Source organism: Lacerta agilis, chromosome 8, assembly GCF_009819535.1.
Source record: "Lacerta agilis isolate rLacAgi1 chromosome 8, rLacAgi1.pri, whole genome shotgun sequence".
Lineage (NCBI taxonomy): Eukaryota > Metazoa > Chordata > Lepidosauria > Squamata > Lacertidae > Lacerta > Lacerta agilis.
The window spans coordinates 70,933,473-70,957,470 of record NC_046319.1 but is presented as its reverse complement, the minus strand read 5'-3'; the positions used below and the strand labels follow the sequence as shown (position 1 = coordinate 70,957,470).

General features: G+C 44.6%; 1 protein-coding gene across 1 annotated transcript; it reads left to right on the top strand.

Annotated features, from left to right (window-relative positions):
* Window positions 1-743: 743 nt before the first annotated feature.
* On the top strand, window positions 744-21,464 carry LOC117052012 (sialic acid-binding Ig-like lectin 10). The gene is made up of 8 exons (XM_033158738.1): window positions 744-980; window positions 3,179-3,244; window positions 3,368-3,619; window positions 4,333-4,641; window positions 6,761-6,851; window positions 7,315-7,453; window positions 10,436-10,443; window positions 21,188-21,464. Exons 1-8 carry the CDS (start codon window positions 827-829, stop codon window positions 21,462-21,464), a joined length of 1,296 nt encoding a protein of 431 aa, XP_033014629.1. The 5' UTR covers window positions 744-826.
* The last annotated feature ends 2,534 nt before the right edge of the window (window positions 21,465-23,998 follow it).

The window sequence follows — 23,998 nt, the reverse complement described above, 5'->3', positions numbered from 1 at the left end:
CTGAGCTCCGCTGGGCAGCCAATAGCTGCTTAGGGATCTCAGAGTGGGGATTGTTTAGGAGGAAGGGTTTTGGAGATGGCTGGGAGTTGGGGCAGAGCACATGATGGTGTGGAAGGGGAGTTGAAGACAAACTGGACGGTAACAGGGAGGACCTGAGCTCACTGGGTCTTTCCAGCAGCCATACCATGCCATACCATGCACACATCCTTGCACCCGAACCAAAATTCACTCCCCACCTTAGCACCCTTCAGGCTCTTGACCTGCGTCTCCTCTTTTAATTGCTGTGGGTTTTCTATTTAATGGGACTGTTCTATTGCATATTTCAATTGTGGCTGTTTATATTTTAATGTCTGTGTAACTGGTCTTTGTACTTTGTAAGCCATTTAGAATCCTATGTTGGCATTAAGTGGTGTATTAAAGTGGAACGATAAGGAAAAGAAATGGGCCCAAGTCTTCCCTGTGGAAGGCAAAACTGGGGATATTATTATTTTTTGTCTTGCCAGTTTGAACTTGCAGAGAAATGAGGGGATTTATCTCTCTTTTTGCAAAACTATGGCCCAAAGCCGTCTTGAACCAATTATAATTAATAATCATTGTAAAGATTTGAATCCCTACTTCTGCAGACCTGGTGTCATCCATCCTTCAAAATAGACATCTCAGCATTGAGTGAGGATTCCTTAGCATCAGGCATCCCAGGACCTATTGTGATCTAACTGCATTTCTCTTACAGATTTCTCCATGCAGGAAGAAAGCTGGTGGTCCGAGAAGGGACACCGTCAGCCTGCTTTGTGAAGCTCAAGGCAAACCTATTCCCTCCGTGACATGGATGAAGAACAACAAGACCCTAAACAACCATATGCATGGCAGTAAAGAAACTCTTCAACTGTCCAACATTAAATCAGAGGATGCTGGGATGTATGGTTGTCAGGCAGAGAATCCACATGGCTCAATCAAGAAGAATCTTTCAGTGATTGTGCAGTGTAAGAGATGGGGAGCAGCAAGTTCCTTGGGGGCATTAACCTGGGAAACTCCATTGTATGATAAGTGGCTTGACCTGCAACTAATACGAGCATGCTTCCACTAAGGGGACCTCTGCAAATGTATAAGGCTGTGGCTGCATTGCACAGTGTGTCAGCCTAGTAGTGTGCGATGCAGCATTTGACAGCTTTATCACAAATTCAGAAACCCCATGATGAGCTTACATATATGTAGAAGTTTTCTAAGAGGTTAGTTTCAGGATGCATAAATGCAGCCCCGGGGGCCAAACCACAAATTCAAGTTACTGAACACAACTCTTGTCTGAAATCTGTGGGAGTATCCTCATTTACCAGGAGAGGGCATTTTTATGCAACCTCTCATCAGAATGACAGCTCTCTAATATTAAATACTAAGGCCAAACTTACAAGTTTATTTTCACGTACCTGCCCTGCCCTTAAAGCAGGATGTGTAGATCGTGGCTCTGATGTTTTGGAAGAAAAGTTCTGTGTGGACAATGGAGGAGAATGGCTGAATGTCCCTCTCCCACCTGCCCATTTTCGGTTGCTTCAAGACCTTTTCGTCTAATGAGCATCTCATGAAGGAATATCCCCAGGTGGCAATGGTCTCACTATTTGCTACCTGGAGATGCAGAACATAGTTCCTTTGCTTATCCAATGAAAAGGCTCCCATAAGGATGCTGTTTGTGGGGACCTAAGTCATTTTGCAAAGTAATTTCTCTTCCCCCTCTTAGGTACTATGTGATAGCCTCACAGGTGGGCCTTCTGTTTAGCTGTTGGGGTGTTGCACAACCCAGTACTCTGATATTCATTTGTCATACCGAGAATCTGCATTGTCTTTTTTATGAGCAATTTTCTGGTCATCATGATGTGTTTGTGTGTGTATACAGTGCTTTTTTCTTTAAAAATGTTTAGGGGTACTCTCTTTTTCCTACTCATATTGAAACAAAATAAAAAATAAATAAATTCCTTCTAGTAGCACCTTAGATACCAACTAAGTTCGTTCTTGGTATTGGTATCTGAAGAAGTGTGCATGCACACGAAAGCTCATACCAAGAACGAACTTAGTTGGTCTCTAAGGTGCTACTGGAAGGAATTTATTTATTTTTTATTTTGTTTCAACTATGGCAGACCAACACAGCTACCTACCTGTAACTAGAACTACTCATGTTGAAATACTGCCAAACTTAGATTCAAAAAATGTTTAAGCGTATGTGCCCCCCTGCGCCCCCCGAAAAACCACTGTGTGTGTGTGTGTGTGTGTGTGTGTGTGTGTAGCTTAGAAAAGGATTTACAGTATACCCTTCTTTCTCTATTCCCCTTTGTTCCTGCTTGGCAGGGGGTTGGACTGGATGGCCCTTGTGGTCTCTTCCAACTCTATGATTCTATGATTTTTCAAAAAAATGCAGTACTCTGATTAGCAACGACAACAGTAACAGGAACAGAATAAAGTAAACATTTGACACGCAGAATGTCACCAGCTAAGTTTTATTCCGAGTAGATCCACTGAAATCAATGGACTTTAGTTATGTTCATTCATGTCATTGAGTCTACTCTGTGACAGATTAACACTGGGATACAACCGCAAATGCACTGAGATTATAGACAATGGAGGGCAGATCTGGATCCAAACAGGAGGTAAAAGACGCATCCTAGATTGCAGTCACAACACTGCAACATTTTTGTGTCAAAATATGGTGCTTTTTCATCTTGCTCTGTCTGCTCTGTGTACACTGGGCTGGGGAAGAGCACTTTCCTGGACAGTCATTGCTGACCCTATCTTTCCAGTGGACAGTGCAGGCTGATCCATTGGGGTGAACGGGGCACTGACCCACCAACCTCAGTCCACCCTTAGACAGCTCCTACTGGCTGCCTTCTTACTTACAACCAGCCTAAGGGGTGGCCCGGGCTGCCAGCTTTCTCCTCCTTGGTCTCCTTTTTACCCTTCTAGAGCTCAGCAGGGCAGACGAGGATAGGGATATAATTGGATTTAGTTGGCTCTACCTGTCTCTGGCTCCACCTCTCATTGCTTCTGGATCCACTTGCCATTGGTGGTCTCCCTCCCTTCCAGCTAGCCGGTCCCAATTCCACCAGGAGGCCCTTTCTTGCACAGCAACGGGCCTCTCATTCACCAATGTAAAGGCTCTTCTCTTGTTGATTAAACATTGATATGTCTGTTCCAGATCGCCCAAGGACAATGACGTTCAATGTCACCCATGCACACAGGAGGGACCCAGCACTAGCTCGAGGTACCAGACAGTTTTAGGGTACAAAAGTCAGCGCATGGATCCTTTCTCCTCTGGAGGATAAGGCTGGCTTCTGCGGGGCAGCTGCTGTTTCACAGACATGACGGCACTTTCCTGTGATTACAGGTTGCCCCAGGGAAGTAGCCAATGGCTCCCAGTTGACGGTTCAGGAAGGCAACTTATTGCGGCTGCTCTGCAAGGCCGATAGCAACCCTGCAGCCACTACGAGCTGGTTCAAGGAAGGCAGGGCCTTGAAGAAGCTGTCAGATGACTGGTTGGAGCTGGTCAATGTGAAAGTAGAGGATCAGGGTGACTACAGGTGCCAGGCTCAGAACGCCATAGCCTCTGCTGAGGGATTCCTCCACCTCCTTGTGGAATGTGAGTGAGGGAGTCAGGGTTTGGGTCAACCACTGGGACTCCTTGCTGCAGGGGAAATTTTAAGGGTGCTGATCTCCCATGTTGCAGGACACCCCTTGTCCTGTGCTGGGCTGCATCTGAGGTTCAGTGTGAAAACACCAAGTGAGATTTACATCACACTCAAATAGCTGCCTAGAGTAGTGTGCCTATTTAGGGAGGCCAACTCCCTTTTTCATTAAGGGGTTCCTGAGCTTCTAATATCAGCATGGGCAGAAGAAACCCATTCAGGGCCACTTTTGCTATTCTTGCTGCCCCGTGACTAGAAAAGCCCAGGCCCCATTGTTTTCTCCCACGAGAGGTGGTGGACTTGGAGGCTGGGTGGTCATCTGTCATGGCTGCTTTAGTTGAGATTCTTGCATTGCAGTGGGTGGGACTAAATGACCCTTGGCATCCCTTCCAACTCTAAGATTCTGTGAGACACAGCTCTTAGGTTCTTGTAATGTAAACCATCCCCGTAAATTTATTTTCAAACTGGACACAAGGGGGAAAGAAGCTCCCTGCCTTCTGAACCAAGCCGAAGCAAGATTTTACCTTATGCAACAGAGTAGGAAACTAGGGTGGCAGAAATGTCTGCTCCCGGGTGCCTCTTGTGGATGAATTGTGGTATTGCAGCTGGTGCAGTCATTAGTTAGATCGGAATGTATTCTTCACCTTGGCTACTTGGTTCTCTGCAGATGCTCCCAAGCTCACCAATACCCCCCAGAAAAACACTACCTGTTGGCGTAAGGACAATGGCATCCTCTGCAACTGTTCCCTGCACTCCATGCCTCCATCTCAGATCCATTGGCAAGTTGGCGGGAAGACTGTAGCTGAGAACAGCAGCACGGCAGACCTGAAAGTCTCTTCCTCAGTCCAGAAGAATGAGGTCACCAGCTCCCTAATTTGGACAGGTAGCCCGGATGGCGACCTCAGCATCATCTGTCTTGGGAACAATTCTCTGGGAACCTACACCATGCAATTCCTCCTTAGTTCCTTGAAAACAGGTGAGACTCCACCAGACTGAGAAATCCTGACTTTTACAGCCCTGCCAGCATTAGAAAATCCCAAAGAGGTTGTAAATATGCACCCTGATTCTAAAGTACATTTAATTACAAGTGAACCTCATTTATTTCTGTAGATCGGGGATTGCCAGAATGGTGTCTCCACCCATTTCACCCTTACTGAAAAATGATGCCAATTAAAACTAGCATCTTAATTTTTGCATTTATTTTACCTGTTTGTGTTAAACCACCTGGAGACGTTTTAAAAGAAAGTGAGAGATAATCAATAGGTTTGTTTTTGCATCCAAGAAACCAAGGACGGCTGGCAGATATAGGTATCATAGGATCCAAGATGGAGGATGGGGGATTCCCAGTTTGGTTTTATATTATAAAGCTTACCAACTGAGATATCTTATGATTTGGTTGGAGGGAGAACAGGGGGAAGATTTGGGGTATATAGAGCGGGAGAACTTGGAAGTAGTAGGAGGGAAAATAAGAATATTTGAAAGGAGGAAAAGGAAAGTAGAAAAAATATCAACATTTACGGGGCCCATTTGAGTATGGGAGAAGTGGAGAAATAAGCTTTTTCCTGACCTATCTCCCCTTACCAAAATGTGGTATTATGATAAAATGGCCCCATTAAGGGAGCTCATCCCAAAAGAGGTAGGGGATAAATTAAAGGACATCTCAATTCAGGAATTGGATAAAAGTTGGGAAACAGAAGGTATGATGGAAGAGGAAAGTGGAATTTGGAATAAAAGTAATTGGTTACAGAAAAAGTAAATTTCCTCCTTGTTGAAGGAATAAGTTAAAAAATGTGGTAAAAGAATGATTACATCCTTCGAAGGATTAGTGAAAGGATATAGGACAGATAGGGCCAAAATTGTTTCAAAATTGTATAAGGTTTTATTAAATATGGGGAAATCACCAAAGGAAAGCTTGAAAGAATATTGGAAGTTAGATATCCAGGAACAGATTTTAGATGAAGATTGGGAAAGAATCTTTCGGCAACTGCCCTTTTTTGCGACCTCTAGGATAATCCAGGAACGGGTCGAAGCTGGTACAAAAATGGTATTATACATCAGTAAGGTTGTATCATATCACAAAATCGGGAAGTGAAAATTGCTGGATGAAGTGTGGAGTGATGGGAACGGACAGTCACATGGGGTGGGATTGTCTGTTAGTTAATAAGTTTTGGAAACAGATTGGTATAGAAATATCAAGAATTATGGGTAGAAATGTGGGAATATCTAAATTAATGGTTCTTACTAGCCTGGGCACCGGGTTAAAAACAAAAGAGGAATGCAAATGGGTAAATTTGATGGTAATTGCAGCCAGACAGGAAAGGGTTTAAGGTCAGTGAGAAAGAAGAGGATTGGTTTGAGAAGTAATTGGAAAAATGCAGAAGAGCTAGGGGTGAACCAATGGAGGGAAAAACTGAATAATATTATAATTTTAGAATACCTAACTGTGAAGATACACAGAATGAAAGGGTTTAAGGTCAGTGAGAAAGAAGAGGATTGGTTTGAGAAGTTATTGAATTATTTGGGTAGGTTTGAACAATTTGGGGTAATTAAAATGTTAAAAGTTAAATAAACCTTGTGGATTGTTAATATACAGTGGTACCTCGGGTTACAGACTCTGCTAACCCAGAAATAGTACCTCGGGTTAAGAACTTTGCTTCAGGGTGAGAACAGAAATCGCACGGCGGCAGCGTGGCGGCAGCAGCAGGAGGCCCCATTAGCTAAAGTGGTACCTCAGGTTAAGAACAGTTTCAGGTTAAGAACGGACCTCCAGAACGAATTAAGTTCTTAACTCGAGGTACCACTGTATATAGAATTGTACATATGGTTGATTTGAATATGTTTTCATTGTTTATGTATATCCAATGTATCGGCCGCCTTGGGGGGGAGGGTTCACTGTTTGTGTTTTGGTTGTTGGTGATCTAAACAAAACTTTATAAAAATAAATAAAAATAAAATGAGCAGCAAATGATGAAATCATTGTCATCACTACCACCACCAACATCATCTGCTTTTGGGAAATGAAGGAAGGAGGATGGGGACCAGGATTCCTGATTTCCAATCACAGTTTTCTTTGAGATCTTGGTTTATCATTGCAGGTGCAGGAAGCCATTCAGCACTGCTCCTTTCTGGGCTGTGTGGGGCTCTGCTGGCAGCGGTTGTCTTCCTGCTCTGCCTGGGCCTGATCAAGTGAGTTTATCCTTCTCTGATCTCCCTCCCTCCACCTGGTTCTCAACAACAGTCCACTGTTCTACTGGCCTGCCCACTGAAACCACTTTCGGGCAGGCAACTTGTGTCAAACCTAAGAAGTCAGGCCTGGACAGCAAGCCTGACAGCTCACTTGGTTAGAGTTTGGGAAGGAACAGGAAATGCCAAGTTATCATGGGGATGGATGACAGGAGAATGAAACCAAAGCCATCAGGTTGTGTCCAGCTAAGTTCTACTCAGTGAACCCACTGAAATTAATGAACCAAAGTTGATCATATCGGTTGACTTTCAATAGGTCTACTCTGAGTAGGGTCAGCACTGGCTACAACAAGATATGAGGTTTGATGAGGGCTGTAGAGGGAGAGAGAGAAAGACCTACAATGCAGGTCTCCTAATCACCGGGGTGTATGAGAATCTTACCATGTTCTGGCCATTTTGCTCTTAGGCTTTATAAGAAGAGGAAAGCAGATCCGAAAGCGGCCACCCCAGAGGCTGTGGATTCTGCTAATTATGTAAACTCTGCCAATGGAGGGCAGCAGAGAGCCAACAACTTCAGCCTGATCTATAACAACTTTTTACCTCAGGTATGCATCTCATGTATCTTTGCTGTTCTGCAGCCTCTTGGGCCTCCTGAGGTAAGTATTTTATTTTATTTTTGGATGGGGTGCTTCAACACAGAGAGCAGGTGCACAGGATGTTTAAGTGCTTTAAAGGTACCATATGTTGCAAAGTGGGGTCTTTTTCACAACATCTCTCTTCCCTTTCAGGGAAAAAGATCACCCCATGTTGGCCCGCCTAAAGCAGCTGGAGAGAGGACCCCAAAACCCAGGCAGATCCCCAGACCTCCCAGTCTGAGCACCGAGGAACCAGATGAGGTTCACTATACAACCGTGGTATTCAAAAGCAAGGGACCTCCACCCCCAGTGGAGGAGTCTGTGGAATATTCAGAAATCAGACGGGAATAAAAAAAAAACAACCTTGTTTCTCAATAGGAGAACAATCCCATCATGATGGAAGGGGGTTATTTGACTGACAAGAGGAGCTGGGTATGAAAGTGAGCTGGACTTCAAGAATAAGCAAACTGGATTTAGCGTCCACCAAGTAAATTGACTGGGCAGGAGAAGTATTAGATATGCCGGATAAGAAAAGGATCTTCCATTTTAATAACTCTGGTGTTTTTGACTTGTTTGTTTGTTTTTACACAAGCAAGGAGGAACCAGAAGAAGGCAATGGTAGTGGACATAGTTAACCAACTTACTCTGAATGAGGTAGATATCATCAGCTGTCAACTACCTGCCTTTTTGTTTGTCGATATCTTCCCTCCCCAAAGTGATTGGCTGGACTGTTGTGATGTCATGGAATGTTCCATGCTCAGTAGGAAAAAAAACAGCACACCATCTTCTAAAGCAGCCTTCACCAACCTGGTACCCTCTAGATGTTTTAAGCTGCAGCTTCTATCATCTGCAAGGATACTTGGCCAATGGTCAAGGATGTTGGGACTTGTAGTCCAAAACATCTAGAGTGCAGCAAGTTGGGTAAAGTTGTTCTAAAGATTTTGTTTGAAAAGATTATGGGGGGGGAAGCATATGTTGTACAGCTCTATTTTTAAAAAAGTATTTTCAGTTGTTGTTCGGTCGTTCAGTCGTGTCCCACTCTTTGTGACCCCATGGACCAGAGCACGCCAGGCACCCCTATCCTCCTCTGCCTCCCGCAGTTTGGCCAAACTCATGCCAGTCACATAAGTATTTCCAGTACATCTCACTAACTCTTTCTTGCTTTGTGGCTTTTATTTATTTATTTGACGTGCTTGTATCCTGCCTTTATACGGAGAAATAATTTACATGCTTTGTGCTCCTATATACAACAGCTGCCCTTTCTCTATTTAGGATGGTCATCTTAATAGCCCTTTCCACATCCCAAAGCATTTTGCAGATTTCTTCCCACGAAGCCATGCAACATTAGGTAAATAGGAAACTGCCACACAAAGCGCTGCTGAAAAAAATTGAAAGCCCCAAGTCTGTCACTGGTTGCTTTCTCTCACACACTTGCCTTAGGCTCAGTTTCTTTTGCTGGAGGGGCAGAACACTTCTAGTAGATTCTGGAATATGTAGTTTTTCCTGTGTAGAGCACAAGATTCATTTGCTGGTATTCAATAATTTAAAAATATTTTTTTAAAAAAAATCTTTCACACATGTGGTATACATGCATGTCTCTATGTTAATGAATATGTTGTTCTCATCCCAAGCTGTTGGGCATCATAAATCTGATTCAGGCTCTCTTTATGGCGGTGACTCCTTAGATCGACTTTCCCTCCCTCGACCTTTCATTTCCTGTCTCATCCTATCTTCTCTAAGTGCTGCAGTGACATTTCTTCCTGGATGTACCGACTGCCCCCTCAAACAGAACTTGGCAAAGATTAAGCTTCTTAACCTTTTCCTGCCATTACTGTGACCCCCTTAGAGATAACACTGTCATTTTGACTCTGTCCTCTGCCATCTCTCAGGCTAGCAGTTTTCGGGGCTACTCTTTTTGAGAACTGTGAGAAATGGGGCACACAATTCGGCCAAAAACAGAATGATGGGTATGCACTGGGGAAGGGGAGAGAAGGATAATCTGAGAAAACACTTGAGGTGGTTGCATCCGATATGGTACTAGGGTAAAATGGTGTGCTTGTTCCACTGGCAAAATATTTTGTGCCAGCAGAGCATCATTGTGCAAGAGAACGCTCCAGCGGGTCGCTGGTAACTTTGCCACACAATAGACTGTATGGTCTGTTGCACAACAAGTTTACATTAGTGCCCCTTCTCTGCCATATTCCTCTCCTGCACAAAATTCAAACTTGCCCTCTCATCTGCTAGCACAAGATTCCTTGCACTAATGAACAGAGAACATTGCCTACATTCCTTGGTTTACCAGGTCCCAGGTAGTCATGGTGCACACACAACAATTTTGGATCATGTTGCATTGTCTGGGCTTGCGGGTGTACAAATCAATGCCATAGGGCTCTAAAACCTTCAACCAAATAGAGGATGCGGGGGTGGGGGGGAAGAGTGTGACTCAACAACTTACAGATGTTGCTGGATTCAGGGTCCCATCGAAGGTGATGGGAGCTTGAATCCAACAACATCTGGAGGGCCAAAGGTTCCCCATCCCTGATCTACAGATTTATTTTTATCAATTATATTTTACTAAGTTTCAACGTTTTCAACAGATAGCACAAATTTCGCCTCTTCTCTTATTTTTGTCAACTTCCCACCCCTTTTTCCATGGAGTTTTTTCTCCCCTTGTGCTGTGCCCTATTTTCTATCTTATCATAACCACAATATTATAATCTAATGACTTCTGTTTCTCATAGCTCAAATCCTGATTGTGAGTTCATCATACCATAATATTTCTTTAAATAGTCCAAAAAATGCACCAATTCTTCCATTAAATACTCAGAGTGACGTACAGATTTATTTGATAAACAGAAGCATGGGTAAACTCCAAATGGGTCAGAAAACCTGCCCCACCCACTGCCCCACTTGGAGTCCTTGAGCTGAGCTGTGCTTTCTTTCTCCATTCAGGACTACCGGTATGTCTCTTACCACCTCTCTGCTGCCTTGCCCAGATGCAGCTGCAATAGCCTCTGTCCACTCAGCTTCCAGCTCAGCCTTTGGGGCCCAGCTGACTGCAGGAAGTCTCTTCACATTCATTCATTCATTCATTCATTCATTCATTCATTCATTCTAACCATTTACCGGTATACACCACCTAACACTGTAGTTTCTAAGAGCTGGGGGTGTGTGTGTGTACAGAAGCAATATGAAAGCTAATAACCACAAAATCCAAAAAAAAAGCTCATTTCAACACCTCACTGCAACTTGCAACACAGGGCGTAATGTGGCTGTAACGGGGCGATGCCATCCCCTTGCTCAACACCACTTCCCCTAGAAAGAAAATGGAAGCAGGTTTCCTGATCAAGTGCCCATTTTGAAACACTGCTGCGTCATTTAGAAACGCTTTTGAGAAATCTCTGCCAAAAACAATCTTCCAGGAAGGGGGGCGGTGGGGGCGGTCCTGGCTGCAGGGTGTGCACGCCGCTCCAGGCACCTGAGCGGCTATCCCATGCCTGGGAGGGCACCCTCCGCACCACGCTCCCCTGGGGAGCGTGCCCACCCTGAGCAGTGCGGGCATATGCTCTGCAATGAGACCAACTAAGTTTGTTCTTGGTATGAGCTTTCGTGTGCATGCACACTTCTTCCCACGAAAGCTCATACCAAGAACAAACTTAGTTGGTCTCTAAGGTGCTACTGGAAGGATTTTTTTTTAAAAAAATTATTTTGTTTTGACTATGGCAGACCAACACGGCTACCTACCTGTAACAGAAAGCAATGAGTTAGGACATGGGTGGGCAATCTTTGCTCTCTTCTTAGCAGTGACAGACCTGCGTTAAATTGGGGGCCCTGAAACTTGAACTGATATTGGGGACCCCTTCACAACCAGCAGCAAGGTTTGGGTAACCGCTGTTATTTTCTTCAGTGGCATACCTTTCAACATTTCATCTCCAATGAAAATAGGGATGCCCCATTCCACAATGATAGTTTTACTATTTATACCCCACACATCTGAATGGGTTGCCCAATGCCCAGCCGCTCTGGGCAGCTTCCAACATATATAAAAACATAATGAAACATTAAACAAAATTCCCTATACAGGATTGCCTTCAGACAGCTCAGGGGTTGGATAACTCCATACCACCCAACATTTCTCTGATGAAAATAGGGGCATCCTATCATACCCTCCAACATTTCAGGATCAGTCAGAAACTGGGATGGCTTCTCTAAATCAGGGACGTCCCTTGAAAATAGGAACACTTGGAGGGTCTGCAATGGGGTTATTCAACAACAGATGACCACATTTTTTATTTTAAAAAAAATAGCTACCACATCTCAGAGTTTGATTAAAATTGCTTTACTGGACGATATCACAAGTCACTGGTGTGAATAAAAATTGCCTATGCCTTGTAGTTTTTGTTATGGGGGGTGAAAATTAGGAAAGAGAAATGTTATATAAATGCATGATGTGCTTTTTGAAGCAAAATTTTTGAGCAACGTGGACTAAATTTGCTTCTGGGACCCCTCTGGGATTAGGGGTCCTGAAGTTTAAGCTTCAATAGTTTCCACCCCTGTTTCCTAGGACAATTGCATAAAATTTGGCTGAAGACCACAGGTTGGGATAGGAGGTGCAAGTGTTTTATTTTGCTGTTCTGGTTTTGTGGCTGTGTGTGTGTGTGTGTGTGTGTGTGTGTTTCTCCGTCTCCCTTTTTAATTGTTTCATTCTTTTTTGCAAACCACCCTGGGAATATAACTGACGGTTGGTATGAAAATATTGGCACGTGCTCCCAAATTTCCAAGCAGCAAGAGATTTCAGGAGTGCCAGAGCTTACCCAGGATTTGGTTCCCTTCGAATGAAGATCGGTGGAGAGAGATATGGCTCCTTTAGGATATATTGTTTTCTTTGCACATACATACAACCTTAGCATAGGATGGAGGGGCTCGCAGCATTGAAACTCCAACAGAGCTTTCTTCTCCATTCAGTTTCCAGGGAAGCTTTGGGTCTAGCAAAGAGGAAGACATGCCTCCATGTCTCCAGCTTCTGGCATCTGCCAAACTCAAAACAAAATCTCTATTTTACAAGGTGGTGTTGCAACCATCTAGTGGAGATGTGGGGTCAACCCCATTTGTCTCTATGGCAACAGAGTAGCCTCATTCCAATGTAAATGGAAACATACTTAGCTGGCCACCTATGGCCATGACCTTAACAAAGGAACAGGTTGGGCTGGTTTCCTCTTACAGATTTTACCCTCACCAACACAAGATTGGAAAGAACCTGCAGTTATCATCCAGAATGACCTTCCAAATCGGGTAATCTGATGGAAAGCAGAGGTGTAGTGGTAAATTTTGAAATGCGGGGCTTCATCATGACAGCCTGCAAAGCAAAGCAATGTTTCCAAGGAGACCCCCCCCCCAAAATGCAAGTCCTATAGATAGCTATACCTATAACCATAGGCAGTGCTTTTCCCCCCTTAAAAAATTGTTTAGGGGTACTCTCATTTTGACTCAAGAAAACCACCATTTCATAGTTCAAATTGGGGAAAATAAATACAGTAAATGGACAAAAGTACAAAGATTCACACAATGTTTAAGGGTATGCACCCCCCCAGAAAAAGCACTGACCATAGATATAGCCTTAGATATAGTCATAGATGCATGCACACACACACACACCAGACAGCAGCAGTACATGACGTAATACCCAATTTATTAGGAACAGCATGACTGCAATCTTATAGTTACAGGTGGGTAGCCGTGTTGGTCTGCCATAGTCAAAACAAAATCGAAAATTCTTTCTAGTAGCACCTTAGAGACCAACTGAGTTTGTTCCTGGTATGAGCTTTCGTGTGCATGCACACTTCTTCAGATACACTTCTGTTTCAGTGTATCTGAAGAAGTGTGCATGCACACGAAAGCTCATACCAGGAACAAACTCAGTTGCAATCTTATAAACATAGTTTCCTGGGAGTACATTCCATTGAACTCAGCAGTGCATACTTCATAGCTTTATTTGTGAAACTCAATGAGCTTTAACAAAAGATCTTCAGTCAGCTGAAATGCCGCTTTTAACTTATAATTAGAAATACAAACAGTCTTTCAATGAACTGTTATCATCTGATCTGCTAATGCATTAGGGGGCAGTCTTTTCGGCCCCAAGGGTCACTTGCAGCAGTGGGTGCAACACACACACACAAATGTTTCTGTGATTTTAAGTTGTTTAAAACTGCTTTGAATATTGTGTAATACTGTGTTTTGATATTAATATGGTGTTTTAATTGTTGTAAACTGCCCTGAGACTTTAGGTGAAAGGTGGCTAAAAATTGTAACATAACAACAACAACAACAACAACAACTCATCAACCCTCATTCACACATGCGTACAGATGCACAAACATGGAGAGACAGACAGATAGGGATGCTCGTCTCAGCATGCCAATCTCACCATTAAAACAAAACACTCCAAGAGCTATACAGTGGGCTGTTGTTGCACAATTTAAATCAAGAGAGAGAGGCATAAAAGAGTGGCCCTCTCTACACTCCTGTTTCTCCATCAAAATCACATCTGTGGCGGGTTGGAGAGCATGGGTCTCATGGAGATACAGATGTGCAGGGCCAGGGCTGGCCCAAGACATATTGGCACCCAGGGGCCCAGGAAGATTTGGCCCCCCATGTAGTTTTGAGAGGGTCAGGCCCTCTTAATTGTCGGAGGGTGTTTGGCTCTGCCTCTTAGGCCCCCTCAATCAGCTAGAGAAGATGGCACCTCTGTTGGCACCTGAGGCACACCACAAAATGGTTCCCCTCTTCCCCACCAGGAAAGAAGGGGTTAGTGAAGATCTACATGAGGATCAATGGGGAATGAAGATCTACATTAAGACATGGACTGTCCCTATGGATCCTGCCACCTGAGGCAACCACCTCCCTTTGCCTCATGGTTGGGCCGTCCCTGTGCAGGGCAAGTTATCTTGATGTGTCTATCCCTTCCTTATTATGCAAAAGATTCTTTGTTGCCAGATCTGCATTTAGCAGGGACAGTGGTCTTTGCTGGACTGAGAGCACCAGAAGCGAGACTAAAGCCCAATGTTGACAAGAGTCCATTCGCGGCACTGGAGCGGTTATCATTTCCTCACCATACAGTTGATGGCTGAACAGCTGGGCATCTTGGCTGGCCATGGAGGAAAAGACTGAGGGCCACATATGTCCCACAGGCCAAGGGTTGCCCATCCCTCCTTTAAATAGGCAAATAAAAGGGCCTCCATGGTCAGATACAGATGTTGTGAGTTTGGGGGGTGATTGCCAGCTGATATTGGTCTGGAAGATGGCAGAGAAGGGACCTTGCCATGCTCTCCTCCTTTTCTGATGGTCTTCTGCATAGTCACCCACTGTCAGGGAGTGGGCAGAGGAGGAATGGTGGAGACCACCTCCCCAACTTGACCCTTCCAGAGAAGAAGAAGACAGTTCAGAATTACAACAGGGGTTTGAGGGAGGTCACAGCTCAGAGGTAGATGAGGGGGGAAGTTGGGAAATAATGGGAGAGAAGGAGAAGGCAGAGCTGGAGGAGCAGCTGGCTGACATGTTATCACTAGAAAGCATTCCAGACCCACCATCTCCCAGAACCTGGCAAGCCTTAAATGTAGGAGGGCAAAGATCTCAGAGACAGATGGCCCTAAGTGGCAACCGTAGAGGGGGTGGTGCTGTTGACGAATGAAGAAGTGGAAGAGAAGGGGTTGGAGATTTACTCGAGACAACACCATTATCCCAAGAAGCTGCATTCCCAAGCCTCTCTCTGTAAATATTGAATAAAAGCAGATTGTAGGGAATTTTCCTTCTCTTATCTGTTCCTGGCAACCTGCCATGGGAATTGGTTCCTCTGCCGCCAGACACACACAGTGTCTCTACAACTCTTTGCGATGGGAAGTCGCAAATTGTTCCCATTCACTTCCCTTCCTGACAGTGAGGACAGCGACTGTAGGAAGGGTCAAGACTGGAGAGCATGGAAGGTACCTGTTCTGGAAATGGAGTTGGTTTAGATTCAGAGAGAGAGGGGGGGGGGAGAGGGAGAGGGAGAGGGAGAAGTGCTATTTTTCTAGAGAAAGAGGTGCCGGAACTCACCATGAATGCCACCCTTGCCCTCTTATAGTGGCAATGGCACCTACCTGAGAGGTGCCGCAGCTGAGCTCCTGTGAGTTCTGGCTGAATGAAAGCTTTGGTGATAGTTGAAATCTGCAGCCTTCTCTCCAGTTAAAATTGCCTTTGGGTTATCAGCCATCGTTCCAAGTAACAACTTCATGAGCAGCAAGATGAAGAAGTGAAAGAGGTTGTGGTAAAATGGGTGCAAGACTTTGGATATCCAATTTTAATGAAAGATTGGGAAAAATTATGGAAAACAGACCTAAAATTCACGGCATGTTATTTGATAAAGGAGAATTTTATTAAAATGATTTACAGGTGGTACCTGATCCCGGTCAAATTGGCTAAAATATACAAAAATAATAAGAATACACGTTGGAGGTGTAATCAGGGGGAAGGAACCCTATTCCACATATGGTGGACATGTCCCCAAATTAAAAAATTCTGGGACATGATCTATGAAGAATTAAAGAAAATGCTCAAAGAAACATTCAGTAAAAGACCAGAGGCATTCTTACTGGGCATTTTAACAATAAACATCCCTAGATTATTTTTTAAAGTGTATTTCTCTATGCAACAACTGCGCCTAGAGTATTAATTGCCAAGTACTGGAAAGGATAGCAGATACCAACTAAAATAGAGTGGCAAAAAAATAATTATGTGAATGTGCTGAAATAGCCAAGATGACTGAAGCAATAAGGAATCACGCAAACTTAAGAGTGAAAAATGAATGGGATTGTTTTAAAAATTATATGCTTAAACATGGTTCCCAAATCCAAACTTGGGTTTGTTTAGAGTAAATTTCACAGAATGAAAATTAATTGGAGGAGTTATTCTAGATAAAGAAATGGTTAAATATATATTGGAACACAGTACAAAGAAAAGGAAATAAAAAGACGAGAAGAAGCTGTTATAAGCTGGACGGAAGTTAAGCATTATAGAGAAATAGATGAATATGAATATATAATGAAAGAAAAATAGATTATAAATGTAATTGTAAAGAGAAAAGATGGTGTGAGATGTGTAAAGTTTTTAAATTGAAATAAAAATATTTTTTTTAAAAAAGAGTGATGCAATCAACTTAAGTCATGATACAGAGATAAAGCCTCCATTTTCTTCCTAATTATGAATCATGCTACAGGTCCCATTGCTGTTATCCTGTTGACGACATATGCCAGTTTAGGGAGAAGACTGCCTGAGGGGGAGGGGGAATTGGTTAAGACCATCTGGTATATTCCTTATTATAGGATGAAACTCATTAAACCAGACTCAGTTCATGACTTAAAGGAAATTGGGCTGAGTTCATATGAATGCCCACACCAAAAAACAAAATAAAACAAAAAACCAAACCTCACACCACTGGGTCTTCTAAGACTTGAAAGGAAATTCTGCAGAATTTCAGAACATGTTGGGCAGTGGGGAGATTTGGGAAGGACAGGCTGGGGGAGGGCACTTAGCCTCCTTGGATGAACCATCATCCTCAGACTCACAGATTTCATTTGTTAAAGAGCAAGGGGACGCAGGGGACACTGTGGGTTAAACCACTGAGCCTAGGGCTTGCTGATCAGAAGGTTGGCGGTTTGAATCCCTGCGACGGGGTGAGCTCCCGTTGCTCGGTCCCAGCTCCTGCCCACCTAGCAGTTCAAAAGCAAGTCAAAGTGCAAGTAGATAAATAGGCACCACTCCAGCAGGAAGGTAAACAGCGTTTCCGTGTGCTGCTCTGGTTCACCAGAAGTGGCTTAGTCATGCCGGCCACATGACCCAGAAGCTGTATGCTAGCTCCCTCGGCCAGTAACGCGAGATGAGCACCGCAACCCCAGAGTCAGACATTACTGGACCTAATGGTCAGGGGTCCCTTTACCTTTACCTTATGTTTCAAGCATTTGTAGAACCTGAGACATGAGACAAAAGTTACCTCCCCCCTACACACAATAAAATTCCTGCTGATCCCCATGTTTCAGGCTCAGTCTTCCTTTAGAGGAGAGAGCACTTGGGATTTAGAGGGTCTAATGTCTGTGTTATAAGAAAAAACTGCTTCTTTTCCCCTTTTGTGGTATCAAAGAGCCTGTATAGAGTCCTTATGTAGGCAGGGGTGTCGCTGGGGGGGCGGGCTGCCCCGGGTTCCAGGGGAGGGGGGGTGACACTTGGGCCGCCCCACCCCACCCTGCTGGCAGCCCCTGAGCAAGCTGCGGAGCGAGGCCGCTCCGCCCCACGACTCGTGTGGGGCCCGCCTGCCGGCACCGCTATGGGGCTGCCCCGCCCCTGCTGCATGAGCCACCACGGAAGCAACAGCACTGGCCCAGATGCGAGTGTGCATGCGTGACATTTCGCACGTGCGCACTCCGTCTGGGCCGGCGCTGCCACATCCGCAGTGACGTTGCGAGCCCGCCGGGTGAAAAGGCGGCTTGTGGGGAGCTGCCGATTGCACGCGGCAGCCCCACAAGCTGCCTTTTCACCCAGAGGGCTCGCAACGTCACTGCGGAAGCGGGAGCCCAGAGACAGAGTGCGCACGCATGAGATGTCATGTATGCACACTCTGTCTGGGCCAGCGCTGCCGCTTCCGCAGCGACGTTGCGAGCCTGCTAGGTGAAAAGGCAGCTTGTAGGGAGCTGCCGATCGCGCACGGCAGCCCCACAAGCCGTCTTTTCCCACGACGCAACGTCAGGACGCCCCGCCCCCAGGGGGTGCCTCCTCCGCGCTGCCGCCCCGGACAGCGTGGAGCCTTCTTCCGCCCCTGTATGTAGGTTCTCTATCAGTAGGAGAAAATAACAGGCCAACCAGAGAATATTGAGAAGCAAAGCAGCTAGTAAGCATCATCTTTATTAAACTGCAACAGGGTCCCCCGCTCACCCCATGCAGGGAGGGAGGAACCCAGAACACTGGTGTGCAAGCTCTTACATAGACTTTTGAAATTGCCACCCTGTAGCTCAAGACACACACACACACCCCAATACATCATACATACATCACAGAAGGGGTGGTCTACAGCAGAATCCTTTCTGGCAAGAAACCTGTTAATGGGTTTACCTGGACAGCCTGGCCATTCTTTTGCGATGATAAATACTTAATTCCTGTGTCCAGGTCACAGGCTCACCCTGTCCATGCCCAAATGTGCCCTTAAGGCAGGATTTGTGAGTACAGAGACAATGGGGAGGCTGTTTCCATTTCCATCCAAACTGCAGAGGAACATTTGAGGTCACTGAAAGAGTCAAAATTACTTTAAGACTGTTTTCCTGTTTCAGACATGTGGTTTATATATTTATGTATGTGTTTGCCTTGTACATTTAGGAACATTTATTTTATATTTTAGACCTTATAATTCTCATAACAGTCTGCATTATTACATGCACACAAGTAGACTCCTTGGGGAAGGGCCATGGCTCAGTGGTAGAGAAACAGGGTTTGTATCTACGGATGAAGTGTGGTATACAAATTTAATAAATAATAATAAGATTGTTTTAAAATGATGGTAAATCTTTGTTTTAGGAGTACTTCTCAAACAGCAGGTCTAAATGACACAGACCCCATCCCATTGTATCTGGCTAAATAGCTCACTGACCATGTAAGAGTTTTCAAAACTATTTGGGCATAGATGGGCAGCTTAACAAGAATACGTGGCAGGAAAATTATATGGAGCACTCAAATGTTAATGAGTTTCTTCCAAGCAAAAGGTTATAATTTCATCCCTGCTGTGCTTGACGTTTTTAAGGTTAAACCTTCAGCTCAATAATTTTATGAGATTCAGATTTGGGCTGAAGCCAATTCATGGCCACTGGAAGTTGTACAGTCTGAATTCATCAGGCAAATTTTCTCTGAACCAGGGTATGTTTTGAATGCATCTTTGTGATTTGACGCAGATCTCCCCTCCATTTTCATCCAGGCCTGGCTCAGGACATTTAAAGATAGATACTGAATGGGTCTCCCCCCTTTACTGGCTTCTTTCCTTTAGTTCTGCTTCATTTGCATGAAATCAGTTGGATGAAAGTCATCGGTTTAAGATTATACCCTTTGGACTTTTCACCATAGCAGTTAACTAAGCTGAGGTCTCAGCAAAGCAAAAGATGTAAGGAGACAATGCCTATTTGATCATGAACAACAACCAGCCTGCAATGAGAAAACTGTGCCCAACTTTTCCATACAATGGCATCTTATCTACAGCACCTAACTATTCTAAAATATTGAAGAGCTCTCTCAAGTTCGCAGTTTTAATGTACTGCTCTCAGCAGTACTTGAGGGCTGTTTTAAGAGAACTCCTTTTCAGAATCGTATGTGTTCATGCAGAGATGGTAATACTGAAATACCAGCTCCCATACTGCTGTTTTGCTCCTTTCGCAGAGATTTGTGTGGAGAGTTAATCACCCCATTATCATCATCTCACCCATGGTGTTCAGCTGATTCTTTATGTGACTTTTCTCCTTGCGGATCCAGATAAGCCGGTGACTGCAAAGACTGCAAATTTTCTAGCGGCAGCTGTTAAAATAAGGGCCACAACGATGCTCTCTGAGTTTTAATGAGTGTAATTTTTAATTTAACATTGCAGATGAATTTGCCTGTTTGGGCTCATCTATGTCACTTTACACACAAATTGCAATGGCTGGGGGCTGGATGGAAATGCCTTTGAAAAAGCAAAGTGAAATCAGACAGATTTATCTAGTTCGGCAGGGGGAAATTTTAATCAGGACCAGGTTTTAAACCCTCCTCTCTATTTGCCACCATCCCACACCCTGATCATGTTCCCTTGCTCCACAGTCACTATTTAAGAAGAACTGAAATCTTGACATATTCAGTGTAATTGTGCATTTAACACCACATCTTCTAGGGTTGTCATATGTCAGGAATTTATCGGACATAGCCGGAATACTGCAGTCGTAAGCAGTGTCTGGGCAGAAATCGCTAAAAATGTCCAGGAAAATTTGGACGTATGGTAACCCATGTTGGCAGTGTCATTTCTGGCAATTTCCCCTAAAAATTGCAATTTTGCCAAAAAAGCTCAAAAACAAACAAACCCCTTTTGTTTTCAGATTTTCACTTTTTGAAATATGGCAACCCTACTCTAGACTGGCTGTAAGCCTTCTCACAACCCAACTCACAGCAATGTCCTCTTAAACCCATTGATGTGGGGGTGGGGTGGTCAAGGTGAATAAACTGTCTTCTCCCCTTTTGCTTAAACATTTGCTAAAACTATGGGTCAGCAAACTAAGGTCCGCGGGCCGGATCAGGCCCAATGGCCTTCTAGATCTGGCCTGCAGGCGGTCTGGGAATTGAGGCGTGGATCACCAGAACGTGCATTCTTTCCCTCTCCCTCCTTCTCCCTCACACGGCGGCGCTTTTCTCCTCAGGGACGGAGCAATCTTGTCCTATGCCGGGTGCCCTCGACAGCTGGAGTCAGCTCACCCGCCTGCCTGCCTCAACAGGGCGGCACTGTGAAGGGTGTGTGTGACGCCGGCTACTGGCTGCTGCTGCATTTTCCTCCTGCTCCTCCTTCCTCTCCCTCAGTCAGCCCTTCCTTCTCCGCTCCCCTTTTCTGCACCACTTCCTCACACACTTTCTTTGTTGCTGCCTCCTTCCCTTCTTCATTCTTCCCATGGCATTCAGGTGGGTTGATGCGGTGGCTGCGGCCGCTGCTTGCAGGTTGGCAGGCGGCTCTGTCTTCTTTACTGCGGTGCCACTTGGGAAGCAGCAGCAGCAGCAGCAGCAGCAGGTGTTGGGTAAAAGCTCCAGTGATGCTCCGGTTCTCCTACCTCTGTCCGCGGCTCCACCGGGGCTGCTGCTTCTATCTTTGCCAGCCAATGCAGCTTCCTACCCCACCACGGCGCCTGGCTGGCTGGAGAGGCCCAACTGCGGCTATTGGGACAACAACTGGGACAGGTAAAGTGAAGCATCTCCAGGCCTCTTTGTGAGTGGGTGAAAAACGTTCATACCCCCCCCCCCAATATAGTCCGGCCCCCCACAAGGTCTGAGGGACAGTGGATTGGCCCACTGCTGAAAAAGTTTCCTCACCCCGGCTTAAACTGTAGTTTTCCCTTTTTCTCTTTGCATTCCCTCTGAATAGAAACTTAATTCCTGTCTTTCCCCAACATAGTATCCATCTCTGCTCCCCTCAGTTCGTTATCACTTGGCACACAACAGCAGGAGTGAGACAGCCTTCAGAGGAAGACCAGGAGACTTCAAAGCAGAAGAGAAACAGTAACTCAAGCATAACACTCTCTGTAGCTTAGATCGTAGAACTGTAGAGCTGGAAGGGACCCTGAGGAACATCAAGTCCAACCCCTGCAATACAGGAATATGAAGAAGAAGAAGAAGAAGAAGAAGAAGAAGAAGAAGAAGAAGAAGAAGAAGAAGAGGAGTTTGGATTTGATATCCCGCTTTTCACTACCCGAAGGAGTCTCAAAGCGGCTAACATTCATGCAGCTGTCCCATACAGGGATCGAACCTGCAACCTTGGTGTTATCAGCACCACAATCTAACCAACTGAGGACAGATTAATAAGACATTTTCCGGGCTGTTCAGAATATACACCTGTTGCCCAAACACCTGGGAATGTATCTGCCACAAGGAGAGGCTTGACCCCCTGCCCCAGAACCATTTGAGACAAATCCTGCATCACTGACGCTCAAACCACCATCCCCAGTGACCCATTGCTTGCCCAACCCATCATCACATATTTCACTATTCATGGTCCATCGGCATTGCAAAACTGATTGCAAAGCACAACCACTTCTGCTTTTGGCAGGTATTTATTTCTGGCAAACCTTCTCCCTGGCATTGCTATTCTGATAAGAGAGCAGGACAGGTTCATTGGCAGAAGGACTCCTGGCGAGAGTTTGGGTGAACACTACAGCCATTGTAAGCGGGTAAGAATGTTTTTCTTCTTGTTGAATACAAAATTCAGCCAAAACGTAAGAAGCTTTAGATACCATCCTTTTCAGAGGGCTGAGACCAAAAGGACTTTGGAAGTGCATAATGTTGGCTGCGTTTAACTCGTATTGAATTTACTTTCTTATTCCTACAGTCGTTTCTCTTCTTAATTAGTGGTGGTTCTTCAGCTTAGTCATGTCGGATATCTCAGCGCTTAAGCCTGTTAGTTGTTTTGGAATTTCCTGGTTATATGACAAGCAATTTAATAATGTTGCAAAAGAGTCCTGTCTTGTATGATGCTCCTGCTGTCTCACTGGAGGTAATCATATTGAATGATATTTTCATTTTGACTCGTGCCCTTGCTGTTAGTATATGCAAGGTTTATAAATCACACATGATTCTGCACCACAGATAATGCTGAAGAGTTTTGTGTAACTGACCCCCCCACCTCTACCCCACCTGTAAGAATAGGAAGTGTGCAGATATATTTTTATGAATAGTACTGAAACAGGTTTAGAGACAGATCTAATTTTGAAGAAAAAGAACCCCAGATGGCGGTTTTGAAATCTCTCACATGTATAATTGCAGAACTTTGAAACGCCAATGAAGAACTTTATGTTCTAGGAAGTGTATTGTGTGGTTTGAGTTGGCTGTATGGCTTTTACAGTACAACCCAAGCATGCTTACTCAACTTCCGTTTAATGAGACTTAAGTCTACAATCCATTCACATCTCTCTAGGCGCATGTTCCCACAAACCCACAAAGGTTTACTGTTCCGCATAGATATGCAGAGGGATACCTCAGTTAGTGGCTGTGGGTTGTATCCAACTATAGTCCTACTCAGATTAGACCCTGGAGTCAAAGGGATCAAAACCACTAATTCTGATGAGTTTACTCTGAGTAGGGCCAACAAGGGATACAATGCTGTGTATGCAATTGCTGTGTAGCAGGGAAACAAATGGTAAGGAGAGGAATTTGAATGGACAAATTAAGCTTGCTTTATGACAAGGCATTTTGGGGTGTTTGTCTTAGTAACCTATCACCCTGGTTCCTCTCTGCTTTCAGTTGTCTGTACATGATGTTTCTTCCTGCCCTTGTACTGTATTGTGTTTATATTTTGTCAGTTGTTGCTGTTCTCCATCATACCTTGGGCAGAGCTAGTATTCCATTGCTGTTTCATAAGTTCTCCATTGCACCCTTCCAAGCTTTATTATTTTGCATCTCAAGCATCAGCTGCAAAAATCATTTTCTCTCAGCCGGGGGCAGGGGAGGGGGGAGAAGAGAGCCAACAAAATAATATAATTCAGTATCTGAACAATTGGCATTATTAATTGTATTATAATTTGGTATTGACAATGAGGCTTTTATTTGGTTATTGTAATTGAAAACTAATAAAAATTATTATACGACAACGGGATCACGTTTGACTGTCCAGAGAGCACAATGAGCACAAATAATCATAAATGCACAGTGGGGGGGGGGAATGTCTGGAGGGGCCCTGAAAAATATACCGGTACTCTCCTCACTGTCTTCTGACATACGAACCAG

Coding starts and splice junctions, on each gene's coding strand:
- LOC117052012 (XM_033158738.1), top strand. CDS start 827: ATGAAGAACAACAAGACCCTAAACAACCATATGCATGGCAGTAAAGAA. Junction 981..3,178: donor TCTTTCAGTGATTGTGCAGT/GTAAGAGATGGG, acceptor TGTCTGTTCCAG/ATCGCCCAAGGACAATGACG. Junction 3,620..4,332: donor CCTCCACCTCCTTGTGGAAT/GTGAGTGAGGGA, acceptor GGTTCTCTGCAG/ATGCTCCCAAGCTCACCAAT.